The sequence below is a fragment of the Ammodytes marinus genome, assembly GCF_949987685.1.
Source record: "Ammodytes marinus genome assembly, chromosome: 6".
NCBI classification, from domain to species: Eukaryota; Metazoa; Chordata; class Actinopteri; order Uranoscopiformes; family Ammodytidae; genus Ammodytes; species Ammodytes marinus.
The window spans coordinates 9,919,231-9,935,515 of record NC_137235.1 but is presented as its reverse complement, the minus strand read 5'-3'; the positions used below and the strand labels follow the sequence as shown (position 1 = coordinate 9,935,515).

The 16,285-nt window shown below is 39.5% G+C and overlaps 1 protein-coding gene across 1 annotated transcript; it reads right to left on the bottom strand.

The window, feature by feature from the left end:
- Nucleotides 1-3,963: 3,963 nt before the first annotated feature.
- Nucleotides 3,964-16,238, bottom strand: gaa2 (alpha glucosidase 2). Its single transcript, XM_080030227.1, has 21 exons — nucleotides 16,102-16,238; nucleotides 15,416-15,539; nucleotides 13,935-14,501; nucleotides 12,975-13,120; nucleotides 12,636-12,801; nucleotides 12,192-12,288; nucleotides 11,529-11,648; nucleotides 11,028-11,146; nucleotides 10,805-10,936; nucleotides 10,612-10,722; nucleotides 10,363-10,476; nucleotides 10,175-10,259; nucleotides 9,949-10,066; nucleotides 9,708-9,841; nucleotides 8,018-8,169; nucleotides 7,662-7,810; nucleotides 7,430-7,571; nucleotides 7,213-7,311; nucleotides 6,357-6,521; nucleotides 5,647-5,793; nucleotides 3,964-5,422 (listed from the first exon to the last, which is right to left on the bottom strand). Exons 2-21 carry the CDS (start codon nucleotides 15,506-15,508, stop codon nucleotides 5,360-5,362), a joined length of 2,919 nt encoding a protein of 972 aa, XP_079886353.1. The 5' UTR covers nucleotides 15,509-15,539; nucleotides 16,102-16,238; the 3' UTR covers nucleotides 3,964-5,359.
- Between the last annotated feature and the right edge of the window lie 47 nt (nucleotides 16,239-16,285).

Genomic DNA, 16,285 nt, shown 5'->3' with positions numbered 1-16,285 from the left:
AATGCTGCGGGACAACAGCCTAGAAGGAGGCTTTTGTTTAGCTGATTCAACATTTCAAACTTTTAATTCCTGTGTAGTTCAGCTTTCTCAATGCAGTGTGTTGTTTGTTTCTGCCCCTGTGTGTTCATCTCCATGTTGGCAGAATGATCTGCCGATTTCTATAAAGTTGGGTGGAAAGTTTGGCAATTGGGAAAAGAGTTATAGTTACTGTTGCTGTGAGCGCCACCATGTGTCCATTTATAAAACGCCAAAACATGTCTCTGTCATTGAGACACCATCAATTCCCACATAATATAATTTTCAACAATGCTGTTTTTTTTTTGCAATAACGTTTTTCCACCGCTCGTTTTTATTTTTTTTATTAAATGTTCACCAAATTTTAGAAGTTGTTAATTAATAAAGTCTTTGGTTAGTTTGATGTTCCATATAATTTCCCTACACTGTCTTGTGGGTGTGTCGCCTGAAACAAACTATTGCCATTCTTGAGAAGGTTTAGGAAACATGAAAACATTTGCCTATAGGTGGTGCTAAAGCAAGCGTAACTCCATTCACTTTAAAGCTGCACTAATCAATATTTCATCGTAAACATTGATCAAAAGTTATGTAAACGTTAAATGATAGACTGTACAGTATTGCTATTTTTTCTCAATGTCTGCTGCTGTTAAATGTTAGTGATCTACAGCTTGGTTTGCTGACCCCAAGTGGCCAAAAAATAATATAAATGCCACTTTAAAGGTGCTACCAGGAACTTTTAAATATTTCCTCTTTTTCCTATGATGATCATAAATGACATATAACAGCAAACGAGACCATCAGTGCAAAGAATTATACTTTTATATTTTTTCTTTATGCCTTTTATCATGGTAACGCTCACCCTGGAACTATAGCTGGCATATAGTAAAAAAAAAACACTACCGCATTTGTCCAAAGGGGGTGCAAGAATAAATAAAAACTGAAAGTTCCAAGGAGCACCTTTAAAGTATAATTTTCCCTATGAAATGAATGAACAATGGTTAAAGACCTTTCTTTGCAAAATTGATGTAGAAGTGTACTTCTGAGTGTTGTCAGTACACTGTGACATCACAGCTGAGTGTGGCCAAACTAACAACTAGAAGAGGTTGGTTAATAATACACTCCAAATTCCTGGAAAGGACTTCTGAATTTAGATGCTAATCGCCACTTGAAGCATTCTGTTTTACTCCCATTTCATATATAGTTCAAAATGATCTTTTTAATCATGGTTGATTCTTTGCATGAACTTCCTCATAGATCTTCTGACGGTGACTAAATCCCACATTACTCCACATGTTTTGAATCATCATTTCACTATGTCAAGGGTCAAACTACTTTTTACTATATTTAAACAGACCACATGAGCTTAATATCATTCACCGTCAGATGATGCTCGTCTGCCATATGCTCAAGTTCAGGCTTCAACAGTTAAATGGACACCACTTGATCCATCCAAGATGAACTAAAGCTTTAGACGGCCATGGGATTCTGTCAGTCAAGATAACATTTACTGAACTTTGGACCAGGATTCGATTCTGAATCGAGTACATGATGATTGATGATTAAGAGTTTGCAAAGCGCACACACACATACACATACACAGTATAACTTTGATCTTATCTTGAGCAGAGATGAAAGAAGAGAAAGCAATAAGGAAAAGTAGAACAGAAAGTACAGTAAATCTGATTGGTAAAATGGCTAGGTCATGGAGCAGCAGACCTCACCACACCTTTGACAAAGATCACATTGATATGACTGTTTGCAGGGCAAATACTGCAGAATATCCAAAGAAAAAAAGACTTGTAACGATTGTTGCTCAATTCTGTTTTATTCAAAATGAAATTGACCTTTACTTTAAGGTCACCATGAGGTAGACATTTTTGGTTTCGCTTAAAATGTCTTGATATCTATTATGTGGATTGCAATGAAATCTGGTACAGGCAAGATATTCCTGTTCCCCTCGAGATGAACTAAAATCACAATAGTAATCACTCTTCCTGTAGCAACAGAATCAGAGAAAAATTTCCAATACTTAGTCCAATAGTTAAATTTAGACTCAATACACACACAACCACTCACATTCCCATCTGCTTTGACTGTACTTTGTTAGCAACAAAATGATTTCACTTCAAGAAAGTTATGATCTTCTTGACAGAGTTAATTAAAGAGAACAAAAGAAGCATAGCCCAAACACACACATTTCCTGGGTTGATGTACTTTTTTTGGGACACAAACTCCTGTTTAAAAAAAGATATTCCCAGACAGTAAAGGAACAATGAAGCTGCTTTTAGCGTTTTAATGATGCCCCTAAGACTCTCTTGCACAATAACCATCTGTCATAAATCAAAAAGTCCTTTTAGAACAGGCTTTGTTTTATTTGTTTGGTGAAGCATATTGTGAAGCTCTGTGTGAAAAATGCTTAACATATATGATTGACAATTGACAAAACAAACAACCTCAGAGAGCCCAGACTGAAACACTGTCAGGCAAGAATATTTTTTCTAAAATGTGAAAATATGTCTTTCCATTCTTCCAAAAAAGGGATTACAAGCCTGGGTTATTCACATCAAACATGTAGGGAGTCGTGTGAAGTCCCATACTCTGTCCCTCTCTCCACATGCCGACCATACAAACACCCCCCCGCACAAATACTTAATCCTCCCAAATCCAGACAGGAAATGCCCTCGTCAGTAGAACAGAATGCTTTTGACAGACCCCCGCTGCTCTTTCTCTCCCTGCTCTCTCCTCCCCCCTCTGTCCAATGATATATGTCCCCTCCACACACTGCCATCTGGAAACAGTTAGCCTGTGAACGCCAATAAAAACATGTCTATCGCACAGCCTATCAGCAGTGGAGGATAATTCAGCATCGCTATCAGATGGGGAATATAGGGACAAGTCGTTTGCTTTCACTTTCCGGAGCCGATGTGTGTGTGTGTGTGTGTGTGTGTTTGTGTTTGGAGACAATCCAGTACTTGTTTGCCGTCATGACTCATGAGTTTTGGCCTCTTCTGTTCTTTCTTCACAGTCTACAGCTTGTTTTCTGATTAGTTTGTATGGAAAGCAGCACATACCAGAAATTCATCATTGTGCTCACTGCTCAGATGAGATGACCCTGCGTATCTTAATGACAGACATCCTGAGAATCCTCTTATCTTACATAACCAGTGGGTTTAAAATGGGAAAGACCAAAAACAGAGAGAGAGAGAGAGAGAGAGAGAGAGGGGGGGGGGGGGTAGAGAGAGGCTGCAGAGGCATGGAAAGCTTCTTCAAGTGAAACACTGACAGAGACAAATGAGGAGACCATTTTCAAATGTGGCCCTAATAGATAAGATGCTTTTAGAAATATTTATGTCATAAGTAAAATATTGGATACAAGCCTGTACTCTGAGAGTTACTGCAGTCAAATAGATATATAAAAGTAAAATTGTAAAGTGTTTCCTCATACTTGGTAATCCCTGGTTACTGAGTATTTTTAGATATGCTGTGGTATAAATACTGTGTTCAAAGATGCTTCGATCTGAGTTTGTTATTCATATTTCCTTCAGTCTGAACCTGGAAAAAAATCAGCTCATCGGCAATTAAAAACTGATACACATACAAGATCTAAAGTCACATTTCTGAAGCCTTTAGGTAAACAAATGTGTCTGTTATTATGAGGAATGAAACATTCATCTTAGCTGTGAGAAATTGTGTCCTCTAGTGGCACATCGGGTTCAAATTACATCATGCAGGCGATATCAAAATGAAAGGTATTAAAATAAAATCTGTTGATCACAAATTGGCTTAAAATTAATATATCATATATAATCAAACCTCCCTTTTTTTACCCATTGCTGCTAGTGTGTGCATATCATGTATAATAAGGCAGATAAAACAAAGGTGTTTTCATTGTGTTCATATATTTGAATTAGAGCAATTGCACAACATTTTGAACAGAAGAATTCACCCTAAAATACTGCAAATATTTCATTACAATTTCAGTTATTTTAATACAAATAAAATAAAACAAAAATAAACTCTGTATCTTTATCTTTGCATGCTTAAAAACATTTTGTCGGTTTTGTTGCTTGACGGCAAACATGCACTGACCATTACCGTCATTACCCAAACTGTTTATTCTGCTTTTCTAAAAAAGAAAATGTTTTAAAGTTGCAAGCTTTTCACAGTTGGTATTCTGTGAGAAAGACTTTCAATTCGACTCAAATGTACACAGCCTGTAGGCTGAAATTTAACCCAATTAACTTTGCTGATCTTGCCAACTTCACTCAACCAGCTTGAGAAATGTATCCGGCTTTAGGTTTAAGCTGCATTCTGCCTTAAGAGGTGTATATTTAAAACAAATAAACAGTGCTGATAAAATTCACAGTAAAATGATTGCAGAGCATGTTTTGGTTGGTTTGATATACTGTATGCAGCTTAAGCAATCCTTGTGCATAGCAGTACTATGGTTTTCAGCTTTGAAAACAACGCAAACATGAATCATAAGGCACCTGCATCTACCTTAACAATACTGCAGTACTAATTAGTGCAACAATAGGCTGTAAACAGCATCAAGCACATACATTAATTTACATCATGAACTATATTCAGACTTGTCACATTTTTAGGAAGGTCGATCATCCTTGCTTTCACTTATTGCACATTCTGCTGAGGAGAATTTAAAAAAGCAGATGTTTTATGTATGAACTGAACCAAAAGTAAAACTCAAAACTTTTAGTTTAAAGCAAGTTACCAATCATAACATTTTTACACACATATAATGAAAGCAGTGTCCAGACTACTGTAGGTCAGTGATTGTGTTTTTTTCTATTTTGTTTCAGAAGCCAGTATTGTGTTTCTCTACACAGAAATACTTTTTTTTAACATTGCACTATAAATATGAGCATGATGATGAACCAAACCTCACTCACCTCAGGGTAGCTACACTGTGTCTCATCTGTTCATCTGACAGATAGTTTTGTCTCTGTACTCCGGTACATTAGATATGAAATGAAACAATGACTATGTGGTTTAAGTGCTGACTCTCAGACCACAATAAGCAATGTCATCTCTCCATTATTAAACTGAGTTAGTGTGATTTTTGCAAACAGATCATAATAAGTATCTGGACCTACACTGCTCACCCAATACAAATGTGCATTACCTGAACCTGAACCAGTCATTCTTCACTGTAAACTAATTTCTTGTTTCCTTTAACCATGGTCATGGTTCTGGAGAACAGAGCAAAAACACACAAATAAAAACATCTCTGTCCTAACACTTATAGACTGCATTTTGTACCAGTGTGTGATTTCAATAGCTAACGAAAATTAAACCAACAATTAGAAAGAAAGAAAAATAATTATTACATCCAGCTGATGGTGAAGTTCCGACTGAGGTTGAGACCAAGATCTGTAACTGTTAACACCTGCAGAGACAGAGGCAAAAAGAACACATCAGAATACATGCATTTTACATACACCACTGCATTTATATCAGAGCTATAGCCACGTTTTAGATACAGATTGAACTAAAAACATATCAGATTAAAAGAACAGTTTATATGTTAACTCCAATAATAAAACACTAAAACTGGCCAAGTTGCATAATTAGTACTTTTGCTTTTCATACTCTAAATGGACCTAACTTCACCTGGTTGGCTCTGTAGGTGAACGTTGCATCCTGGGAGTTCACCAGCACTTGGCTTGGCTTCTGCTTCACACCGTAGAAGGAGGCCGTCTCCACGGTGATGTATGTGGCCTCCACGTTGATATGGAGAACCTGTGAGGTCATTACTTTCTGTAAAATAAACAAATGGGTGGCTGTAAGTTACATCACAACACACACTTTAGTTGAATTGAATTCATTATTTAAAAAGGGACAGTGCACATTAATAAACACTAGCACCATAGTTCAACATGTAAATGTGCAAGATTTAGCCATGCAGGCTAATTTTCATCTGTAGTCCCTGGCAGGTTGATAGCCAAAAACGAAAAACATAAAAAAAACTACAGAGATACAACACATAAGCACACAACAAAATGACACAATCACTATTCCAGACCATAACAGGTTGGTGGTGTGCTTCAAAAGTAGACATAACAGCTGCAGTAATCACTATTATTGAATCAGAAAAGTTGATATTCGCATTAAGCTATTCTCTTCAGCTCTATGAAGCATTTTAGAGCCTCTCAACTCTTTGTTTTGGTTTTACTCGATACACCCACTGAACAATACCTGCTCAGTTGTTCATTCATTGGTGGAGGTTTTCAACATGTATTCTGAGAAATATGGGTAATCACTAACTGAATGAGGTAAAGCAGGCTGGAATGAACCAGTGCAGGATAGGTCAGACTGAGCACCTGAGCGACATTGAAGACGATGTAGGCGTACTGGTCGTTCTCGTAGGTTTCGATGCTCTCTCCATCGTCCCAGAACAGATCTCCACTTGCTGAACCCTCATCAGACAGAGCAGAGACAAGATGCAGAGGCTGACCGCTGCTTACCCACAGGGTCAGGTTGGGCGCCTGTACACACATACAGGGAGAGAAAAACACAAGTGAAACCACTGATTTTAACCTGTGCATGTGTAAAAAAATAATTTTTTAAATATCCGAAGAAACAACATGTGTGGTCAAGATTAGGTTTAGGTTAAAGGGCAAGTTAAGAGCCCAAATCACAAAGAGCCTATGTTTATGTTTGGCAGACTTTAAGCAGAGATAAAAAAATAAATAAAAATAATAATAATAATAATAATAATTGAATGATAACATAGATGGCAGCATATTTAAATATTTCTGTAACCGAAAGATTAACCCTTACTAATACATTTTCATTGTCATATACTCTATTTCATGGAGGCAGTCATGAAATGTCACACTGTGTGAGTGGGCTCTAATAAAGTACTGATTCCAATGGTATCAGATAGTGTGATGAATGCCTGTTGAATCACTATGTTACAATGTAAATATAAGATATGCTATCAACTTGCATGATCCCTGGTCTAATTTTAAAAATGTTGCAAAACTATACACAAGCTTCGGACATTGGAGGAGGAGATTGTGGAGCTTGTCATGTCCAGGAAGAGGAGGTTTACATTTTGTATTATTATTATTAGTTGGATTAAGTGAGTCTGAGCTGTTTTTAGCAGTAGCATTTTTCTGCTTCATTCCCAGTTGTATTCTGATAGGATAGTTTGTAGAATGTAAACGTATTTACCTGTGTTGGTATGACAGAGCCTTCACGCAAATGCAAGTTGATATTTTCTAGAGGTGCTTGGAGATTAAGTTCTTCACCTTTACTCCGAACAGAGTCGCCCTGGGAAGTAGAGGACCACATGTGGCCACATACTCTAAGTATGGAGTTTACACCATTGTTCTCCAGGCTTAAACAACACTGTTGACTTTGTGTGTACTAGATTGAATGTGGGTCTTACCGTGTAGTAGTCATACCACAGACCCTCTGGAAAGTACCCATTCACGTAGTTGACTCCAGGATCCAAAACTGGTGTCACCAATAAACTCTTCCCCCACAGGAACTGTTTGTCAATCCCATAGGTTCTGACATCTTTTGGAAACCTTTTGGATAGACACAGAATATGTAAAGTAATGCAAAAGGCCAGTCACAATAACAAGTTAGGTTCAACACAATCAAATAGCATCCCTTACTCAAACATGATTGGCCGTGCGACAGTGTGTCCGTGCACATGTGCATGATGGAAGAGAGTGTAGAGGACCGGGTAGAGGGAATAGCGCAGCAGCAGAGCCTCCTTCATGGCCGTACGAGCCAGAGGGCTGAACGCTGTTGGGTCCTGAGGCTGTAAATGACACAAATCAAACGGGTAAAGAAAAAAAAAAGGAGTGAAGGACAGAGTGCAGCATTTAAATATGGTGTAAGCACAATCAGAGGAATTAGCCTTGGTGTTGCAGTCCTCCAGTAAGTGTTACACTGCTTTAATAGCTCCTGAGAATGTGTTCCCATCATGCTTTGTGGTGCCGTTGGAGCAGTGACATAAAGATTTTACCTTCATGTCGATGGCGTTGTGGTTGCGCGTGAAGGGATAGAAAGCTCCCAGCTGCGTCCAGCGGACACAGAGTTCTTCATGCGGCTCCTCACTGAAGCCACAGATGTCCGCTCCCACCAACGGGATGCCCAGAAGGTTGAAGGTCAAGATGCCTGAAGGAGACAAATGAGAGGTGGGACATGGAGACAACAAAACTGAAAATGTCCTGCTGCTTCTGAAAATAAGTTGGATTAAAGTGGTGTGACTGAACCAAACAGTACAGATGCAGACATAATGATGCGATTCAAAAGCATCTATAGAGAAACAATACTTTGTGGACTAATTTCTAGTGTCCCCTTTCTCATTGTAATATACAGTGGCTTGCAAAAGTATTCATACCCCTTGAAATGTGCTACATTTTGTCAAGTTACAACCACATACGTATTTTTTTTTTTTGTTGAGTATTTCTCTACCTAGCTCGAACTACAGATTCAGCATCAGATCGGATGGAGAGCGTCTGTCAACAGCAATTTTCAAGTCTTTCTCAATATTCTCAATTGTTTTTAGGTCTGGACTTTGACTGGGCCATTCTAACACATGCCTATGCTTTGATTTAAACCATTCCATTGCAAATCTGGCTGTATGTTTAGGGTAGTTGTCCTTCTGGAAGGTGAACCTAACCTTAAATTTTGATCTCATCTGAACAGAGCACCTTCCTCCAACCCTTGCCAAAAGCCATGTATAGTCAGATGAGACCAAACGTGAAGTTTTTGGCCTGAATGCAAAATGCAATGTGTGGCGGAAATTAACACTACAAACCACCCTATACACACCATCACCACAGTGAAACATGGTGGTGGCAGCATCATGCTATGGGGGTCCTTTTCTTCAGCAGATACAGGGAAGCTGGTTAGAGTTGATGGGAAGATAGATGGAGCCAAATACAGGGCAGAAAACCTGTTAGAGTCTGCAAAAGACTTGAGACTGGGGCAGGGGTTCACCTTCCAGAAGGAAAACTACCCTAAACATACAACCAGATCTACTATGGAATGGTTTAAATCAAAGCATAGTCATGTGTTCGAATGGCCCAGTCAAAGTCCAGACCTAAAAACAATCGAGAATATTGAGAAAGACATGAAAATTGCTGTTGACAGAAGCTCTCCATCCAATCTGATGCTGAATCTGAACCTTGAGCTATTTTGCAAAGAAGAATGGACAAAATATATCAGTCTGTAGATGTGCAAAGCTGGTAGAGAAATACTCCAATAGATTTGCAGCTGTAATGGCAGCGATAGGTGGTTCTACAAAGCATTGACTCAGGGGGGCTGAATACTGCACACCACACTTTTCAGTTTTTTATTTATAAAAATAAAATAAAACCACGTTTCATTTTCATTCCACTTCACAATGTTGCGCCAATGTTGTGTTGGTGTATCACATAAAATCCCAATAAAATAAATGTACGTATGTGGTTGTAACGTGACAAAATGTGGAAAATATCAAGGGCTATGAATACTTTTGCAAGCCACTGTAAATCTAATTGTTAACGAACAGAGAAATTATAAATGGAGCTTCATGAACAATACACTTTTTTAGTTGTGGCGCTGGAGATTAAAGGTTGATTCAGCGATTCAAAATCAGTTAATATCTCCTCACAATCTGCTACCTTTTTAAACATACCTGTGTGTAATACACATTTGAATGATCTTACCTGCTATAGAAGTGTATAGATCTTTCCACTGGCTCCTGTTGTCTCCCAGCCAGTGACCAGAGTACATTCCCTGACTGGGGAAGGTGGAGCGAGAGATGACAAAAGGTCTTTTCGCCACGATCCGCTTCATAGCGCTGGACAGAGAGGATAGAGAGGACAGAGACAGGCAGAAGATTTAAGGAAAGTATGTAAAAAAAAAATCTGTGTAGCGTAACTTGTTGTGTGTGTTGAAGGTCTCCACCTTGCAGATGCCTTAGCTTCCATAAGTCCATAGAGACTGTGCAAATTGTAGTGTGTGGACTGTTTTTGCTGTGCAGTGGCACACACTGTTTTGGCTCTCAGCAAACCTCCTAGCACGCCTAAAAGGGAAAAGACACAATTTATATTTCGACCATACACGTGTACTTAGTTATTGTGTGTATGTTATGTTTTTAGCATGATTTCTGCATGACGTCCGAATCTCCCACCAGGTGTGTAAGGAGGATTCTCAAGACTGTTTGACGGGCAGCCATTGGTAGACCCATCCAGGAAATTGGACGGCTCATTCATGTCCTAAAAACAAAAGGTGCCAAAAGTCGGGTTGAAGGTGACGTTGAAGTGAGCAAATCATGATAATAACTGTTTAAATGATTTCTTCAAGCATCTCCATACTCACAATCCATAATCCATCAAATGGCACCTTCTCATGGAAACGCTGAAGGTTCTCGTACCACCATTCATGTGTCTCGTCATTGGAGAAATCTGGATATGCCGTCAGACCAGGCCACACCTGCAGGCATAGATGGAGAATTTGATTTGGAATACACCCTGAATGTTAAAGAGTGTTAATTGGGGTACAGTGATAATGTCATTTGTAAACACAAATTTAAAATTGTAACACAATTATAAAAGTCTGCTGTTTCACCTTCCCAATAAGTGTTTTCCCTTCGGCGTCTTTGATAAAAACGTCTCTCCTCAGCCCTTCATCATACGGCCAGTACGAGCCCTCGGGCTGTGTGCTGCTGATTCCTGGGTCCTACGGGTTGATACACAGCTGTCATACAAGAAACATGTCAAATCCGACACACATGTGAAAGCATGTACAAACGGCTGGGTACCAGGATCATGACGTAGCGCTGGTCATGAGCGTGCATGTCCTTGACCATGTCAGGCAGAGTGGCGAAATTTGTCGAGTCAAACGTGAAGTCCAAGAACTTGTCCATGTAGTCGATGTCATTCCACTGGACGTCCTGTGAGCAAACCAACATCATTTTTCAAAATTGTATAACAAAAATAAACCAAACGTAATGACAGGCCCTCAAATGGCTAGGTCTACTTTACCTGAGGTATCCCATAATTCCTCAAACTCTTGACAATCTCCCAAGTAGAATTGCTTGTGTAGTATCCCCAGCGACAGAGATGGTAGCCTAACGCCCAGTAGATCGGCATCGCTGGGTATCCTGTAAGAACATGGAGGGATGAAGAGAGAGAGAGGAGAAGATATCACCAGTGACAAATGCAAGAAGTGATGGAAACAAAAACAGAATTGCATACATTACAAATAAGCATATTGCAATTAACACGGAGACCAAGCAACACAGTTATGGTCTGTATTGTGTTTTACTACGTTTTTCAGTTTCTAACACTTGATACAGAAGCATGCTGCACAAAGCTTTCTCGCTCACGACATATAACTAAACATAAAATCACAAATAGTCAGTAAAGTGTGTCGAAACATGTCAATAGACGAACCATCTCTTTAAGTTAAAACAGCCATTTGTTTGCTACAGTCACGTTGCTACTGCACTCAACATTCCCACATCCCAGCAGACTCCTACTGACCTATGACTTCCACATACTGTTCAATCACTGAAGCAGGATCAGGACCGAAGAAAACGTAAAAGTCAAGGATTCCACCAATAGCGCGCCAGGTGAGGGCCGGAGCAGGCTGCAGCACCACATCTGATGGAACAGAAGAAGTACTGTTAAAACATTTGTTATTAATGAGAATAAAAAATCCTTCTGAATAAGCTACAATTAGATTGACCAGTGTGGTATGCACAATCTATGTAAAACGCAAAGAAATAAAGAAAGAACATGGAATATGATGAGTGACGTATCCTTTGAACAACAAACTGCATTAAAACATTTAAAGATCATTTTAAACATCCCTTAAGATTATAGGGAATGGTAAACAATTGAATTACACTTTGACTTTGTTTGCAAACCAATTCCGACAGCCTTTCAGTGTCTTTATTCCTTCCCTCTAAATGCCCTCTTTAATAACACTGGGAAGTTAGTGTTTACTGACACTGCAATCATGCTTCTGTGACCAAGCAGAAATTCATAATAGTCACCGCCATGTGACACTTCTGCTTTCTTAAAATTGCTTAATATTGTCATCCAAACAGCAACACAGTACTTCTCCACCTCTGCACACTAATGTGTATTATTGCACGTAGCTAAACTTAGAAGTGGAAGTATCTGGGCGACCTGCAGACTGACCCATTGCATTGCTGTTCAGCAGGAAGAAGCCGTGAGCATTCCCGTCGTCCTCCATTGCCAGGTAAAACGGATGGGCTCCGTAAAGGTTTGTCTCTTCCTACATTGTAGAGAGAGACACAGGGACGTTACATCTCATCTTATCTTATTTGTACAAAGGTGAACTGCCCAATCAATCAAGTCGCAACCCTAAGAAGCAACATGCTGACTGTTATTCGTGTTGGCCTTTTTTATCAGAAAACATTTTGACCTTTCACAGTAGAAAAAAAAGGAACTGTTGAACAGAACTAAGCTCTTATAAATGGTATTAGCGACACCAGTGCTTTTCCTACTACAAGTCAAATGTTTGCTGTGAAAACTGACCCATCAGCTAAAAGGTCAATATCTGTCTATGTCTGAAATGTTTCAACTATAAACAGAACACAAACATAAAAGGAAATCCCCTACCATAGGAGGCACATCTCTGGCCCACATGGTGAGTGTGTTCCAGTGAATGTCATGCAGAAAGGTGGAGCGGTGCTCGCCCAGGCCGTAGATGAACTGACTCTGCAGGGAGGTGGAGAGCTGGAGAAACTGATCCGCATAGAAGAGAGGAGCCACGGTGGTGTTCAGACTAACAGGGAACCAAAGGGGACATAGTGTTAAATTGAATGTATTATCATGTTAAAACGAACATACATTTGTTTATTTTCACAGATGAGTTTCTCTTTTTACAATATGTATACAGTTGAGATCATAACCCTTTTTTGAACCCACACTAATGTAGCCTATTGAATTCAGACTCACAGCAACGCTCCTGTAGAGCTCCTCTTCACAATGAGACCAAATGGGTGCTCTGAGAGTTCCACGATGTAGTCTGGGCTTTCTGCCTTCTTGGTGACGCTGGGAACAGAGATCGGAACCTCGTACCGCGACTTAGAGGGGTCGGTGATCTAGATAGTTTGGATCAAACAGTTTGTATTCAAATTACAAACTCAAAAATGTACCAGTTTAATCATGAAAAGAAAAAAATATATATATATACAGTATATGCAAAATGTTCTAATGTTTTTTTTGAAGGGGTCAATTGAGGGCAGAAGATGTTGACAGTTTACACATACACACAGATAAACATTTGCTTTCATGTGAAGTTGTGTTTCTGCCAACCTGATGAGTCCAATATTCAAGTTTAGCTGTTTTGGTTCTTGAGAAAAACACCTGAGAAAAATAACTTGGTCTTTTCCCTTTTTTGATGCTCCACTTTCTTCACCAGCTAATCGCTAACTTTTTATTTCCCTTCTCTGTTGCCGTGTAGGTAGTTTATGTGTGCTTATTTTCAGCATACTGTGGCTGGAAACAATGCTGACAAGAGCAGTGAACCAAAACAGTAAAGTAATTTGATTCATTGTTCTTTTAAAAATATTAATTTTAGTGTAGCTTGAAAGCAAACATTTTGGCTCTCCTGTCATAACCTTGACGCTTTCAGCAAAAGGCAAGCAACTGAAAGGACAAAATTAATATTTAAGTGGAGACAATTGCCTATGAAACTGTATCATTTCTCACACTAATATCTAATATGTCTTTAATGTGATTGTTTTATATTTGATCAGTATGCTTAAATGTGTTTTAAAGAGATGTTTAATCATTCATTATGCTAAAAGTTCTCTGCACACATATAAAGGGTAAATCATTTTCAGCAAAAACTAACAACAACATGCCATTGGACTCAAAAATAAATATTAAAAAAATAGTTCCATATTCACTCACCCTGACACGTAGCCGCGTGTCTGTCTCATGGCGTATCTCCACCTCTAGAGTGAGGATATCTGCTGGGTAGTAGGTTTTCACCTCCCTTACGAGCGTACCTTTCTGTCCCAGGGATGTGTCATTGATTGACACGAGCGAGTAGGAAGGGAAATCTTGTGGATAGAAACACCAAGGGACGCCATTTCTCCCTGATGTGCGGATGGCAGAGGACGATGGAGAGGAGGATGCAGGTATGAAGCAACAGTTCCTGGCCTCACATAGCTCCCGGGTTACCACCACTCCTCTTTCAGGGTAGCAGTCGAACCTCCACGCCTCGGGGATTAGACTGCAAGCTTGACGGCGGGAAGAGGAGGCAGTGTCATTCACTCCTGTGTCCGGTGTCTGTGCGGAGGACGGTGGCGGAGGTCTATGGGGCTGCTGGTTGGACGGCTTGTGCAGCCAGAACATTGTGCCCAGTAGCCAGCCTCCACAGAGGAGCAGCAGCAAACAGCCAATCACCAGCAGGCCTTTGGTGACAGAGCATGACAGCCCCCGTGGAAGCAAGGAAGCCTCCTCTGGCTCCGGCACCTTAAAAACACACATGGGGGGGCACTCAGAAAAGTAATCAATCAATCAAGCAATTGATGTGAGAAAGTTAGATCAGACAACATAAGCTGTATAAAGTTTAAGCATGAGTGTTTAATTCAAATCAATGGTTTCTCGCGACGATGTTTTCGTTGTGTACAGCCAGAGCTTATGGTACGAAAAGATACTTCTTCAGGTGAAAACAGTCATTTTAAATCATTTACACAAAGCATCAACCACATGACACCATCTTTATCATGTGATTGGTTTACACTTACACAATAGGTACAGTCACATGTAAACATGTTTCCTAAATAACACCGCAGGGTGTGTCTGAGGATGGGGGGGAGGGGGAGACAGTCTGAAGAAAGACAATAGGCTGGGTGTAGGTGTGGAATACACATAGTACGTGGAGAGGGGGGATTTGGAGATTTCTAAATGCAGACACTGTTAAAACAGCAACAGTTTACAATGTTTCTTATTGCAGATATAAGCATTCTATCATTTGAGTCCGGAGATAAACCATATGCAATATTTGCCATTACACAATCAATCAAGAGGAACCAAAGACTAATCCATACACTCCCAGTTCGTTTCAGTACGGGCGAAAATCCCAGCTACTATGACAAAAAAGTGGCACTAAAGAGGCACCATGAATAAAACCTAACTTAAACTATAACTAAATAGACTGGGACTGCAACTAAGGATTGGTTTCATTGTCACTTCATTTATGACTACTTCTTAAGTAAACAAATTATTGTTCTGTCTTGAAATTAGACATACACATTGGCAGCAGCCCAAAGAAAGAGCAATACGTTTCTGAAGCAATGATTTGAATTCACAGAAACAGACCAATCCTTGGTTGGCTATGCACTTCTAAAGTTGACCAAAAGGAAGCAAGAAATGTTCAAACTCACCGGAACATCTTCACGGACAGGACGAGACTCTTCTGACAGAACTGCACTAGAAAACTGAACATCTTCGGGGTTCAGCCGCTTGTATGAAACCATCCCGACGGTGTGTGTTTGTCAAAAGGAACGACTGCAAGCACAAATGAAAAGAGAGACTGAGAAAGCAGGTTAAAGGTCAGAACAATGAGAAACGTTATGTACCGCTGTTTGGAGTTGGTGGGATAAAAACGCCAATTGGGAGGATAGAACTGACTTAAATTACATGGTGTTGTCTTGTGGGAAACTTAATCCCATTATGACAGGCTGTATGCATTCAAAACATTTAAAGTGGTCGTATGATAATGGCTAAATTAAATGTGTGCTGCAACTGTCAGGTTAATAACGTCAAATAAACGTATTCAGTGGTTTAACTTATCTTGGACCAGTTTTTGTGCAATATGTTGTAGCTAACTTTAGCTTAAATATTTCAATGCCAAATAACTACTTGAGGACCTTTAGCCACCTTTTCAGAGCAGTTTTTGCGGACTGTAATATATTATAGTTATGAAAAAACAATATGTTGTCGTCCAAGCTTGATGCGTGTTATGGTAGCATTTGCAGTATGAGCTAACTTTAACAACAGTTTAACTTTAGCTAACGTCAGCTAACGTTAGTTGACAAGGGCATTACGCGTTAGCATTCGCATTTCTTACCTTACTCATTGACTTTCACAAAAACAGGTAAAACAGCATGCAGAGCAACCTGAACTTTAAATGAATGCTGTGTTAGCTGTTGAAATAATTGGTAACGCCGATAACTTCAACGGTCTGCATGGTGTCTTTGTTTATCTTCATGTCACATTCAACGAACCTCGTAATTTAGACAACTTCCGCTTGA

Excerpts from the sequence above, each read along its gene's own strand:
- gaa2 (XM_080030227.1), bottom strand. The coding sequence starts at position 15,508 with ATGGTTTCATACAAGCGGCTGAACCCCGAAGATGTTCAGTTTTCTAGT. Across the intron at positions 10,937-11,027 it reads GGAATTATGGGATACCTCAG|GACGTCCAGTGGAATGACAT; the intron begins GTAAAGTAGACC and ends GTTTGCTCACAG. Across the intron at positions 9,842-9,948 it reads GAAGCTAAGGCATCTGCAAG|CGCTATGAAGCGGATCGTGG; the intron begins GTGGAGACCTTC and ends CTCTCTGTCCAG.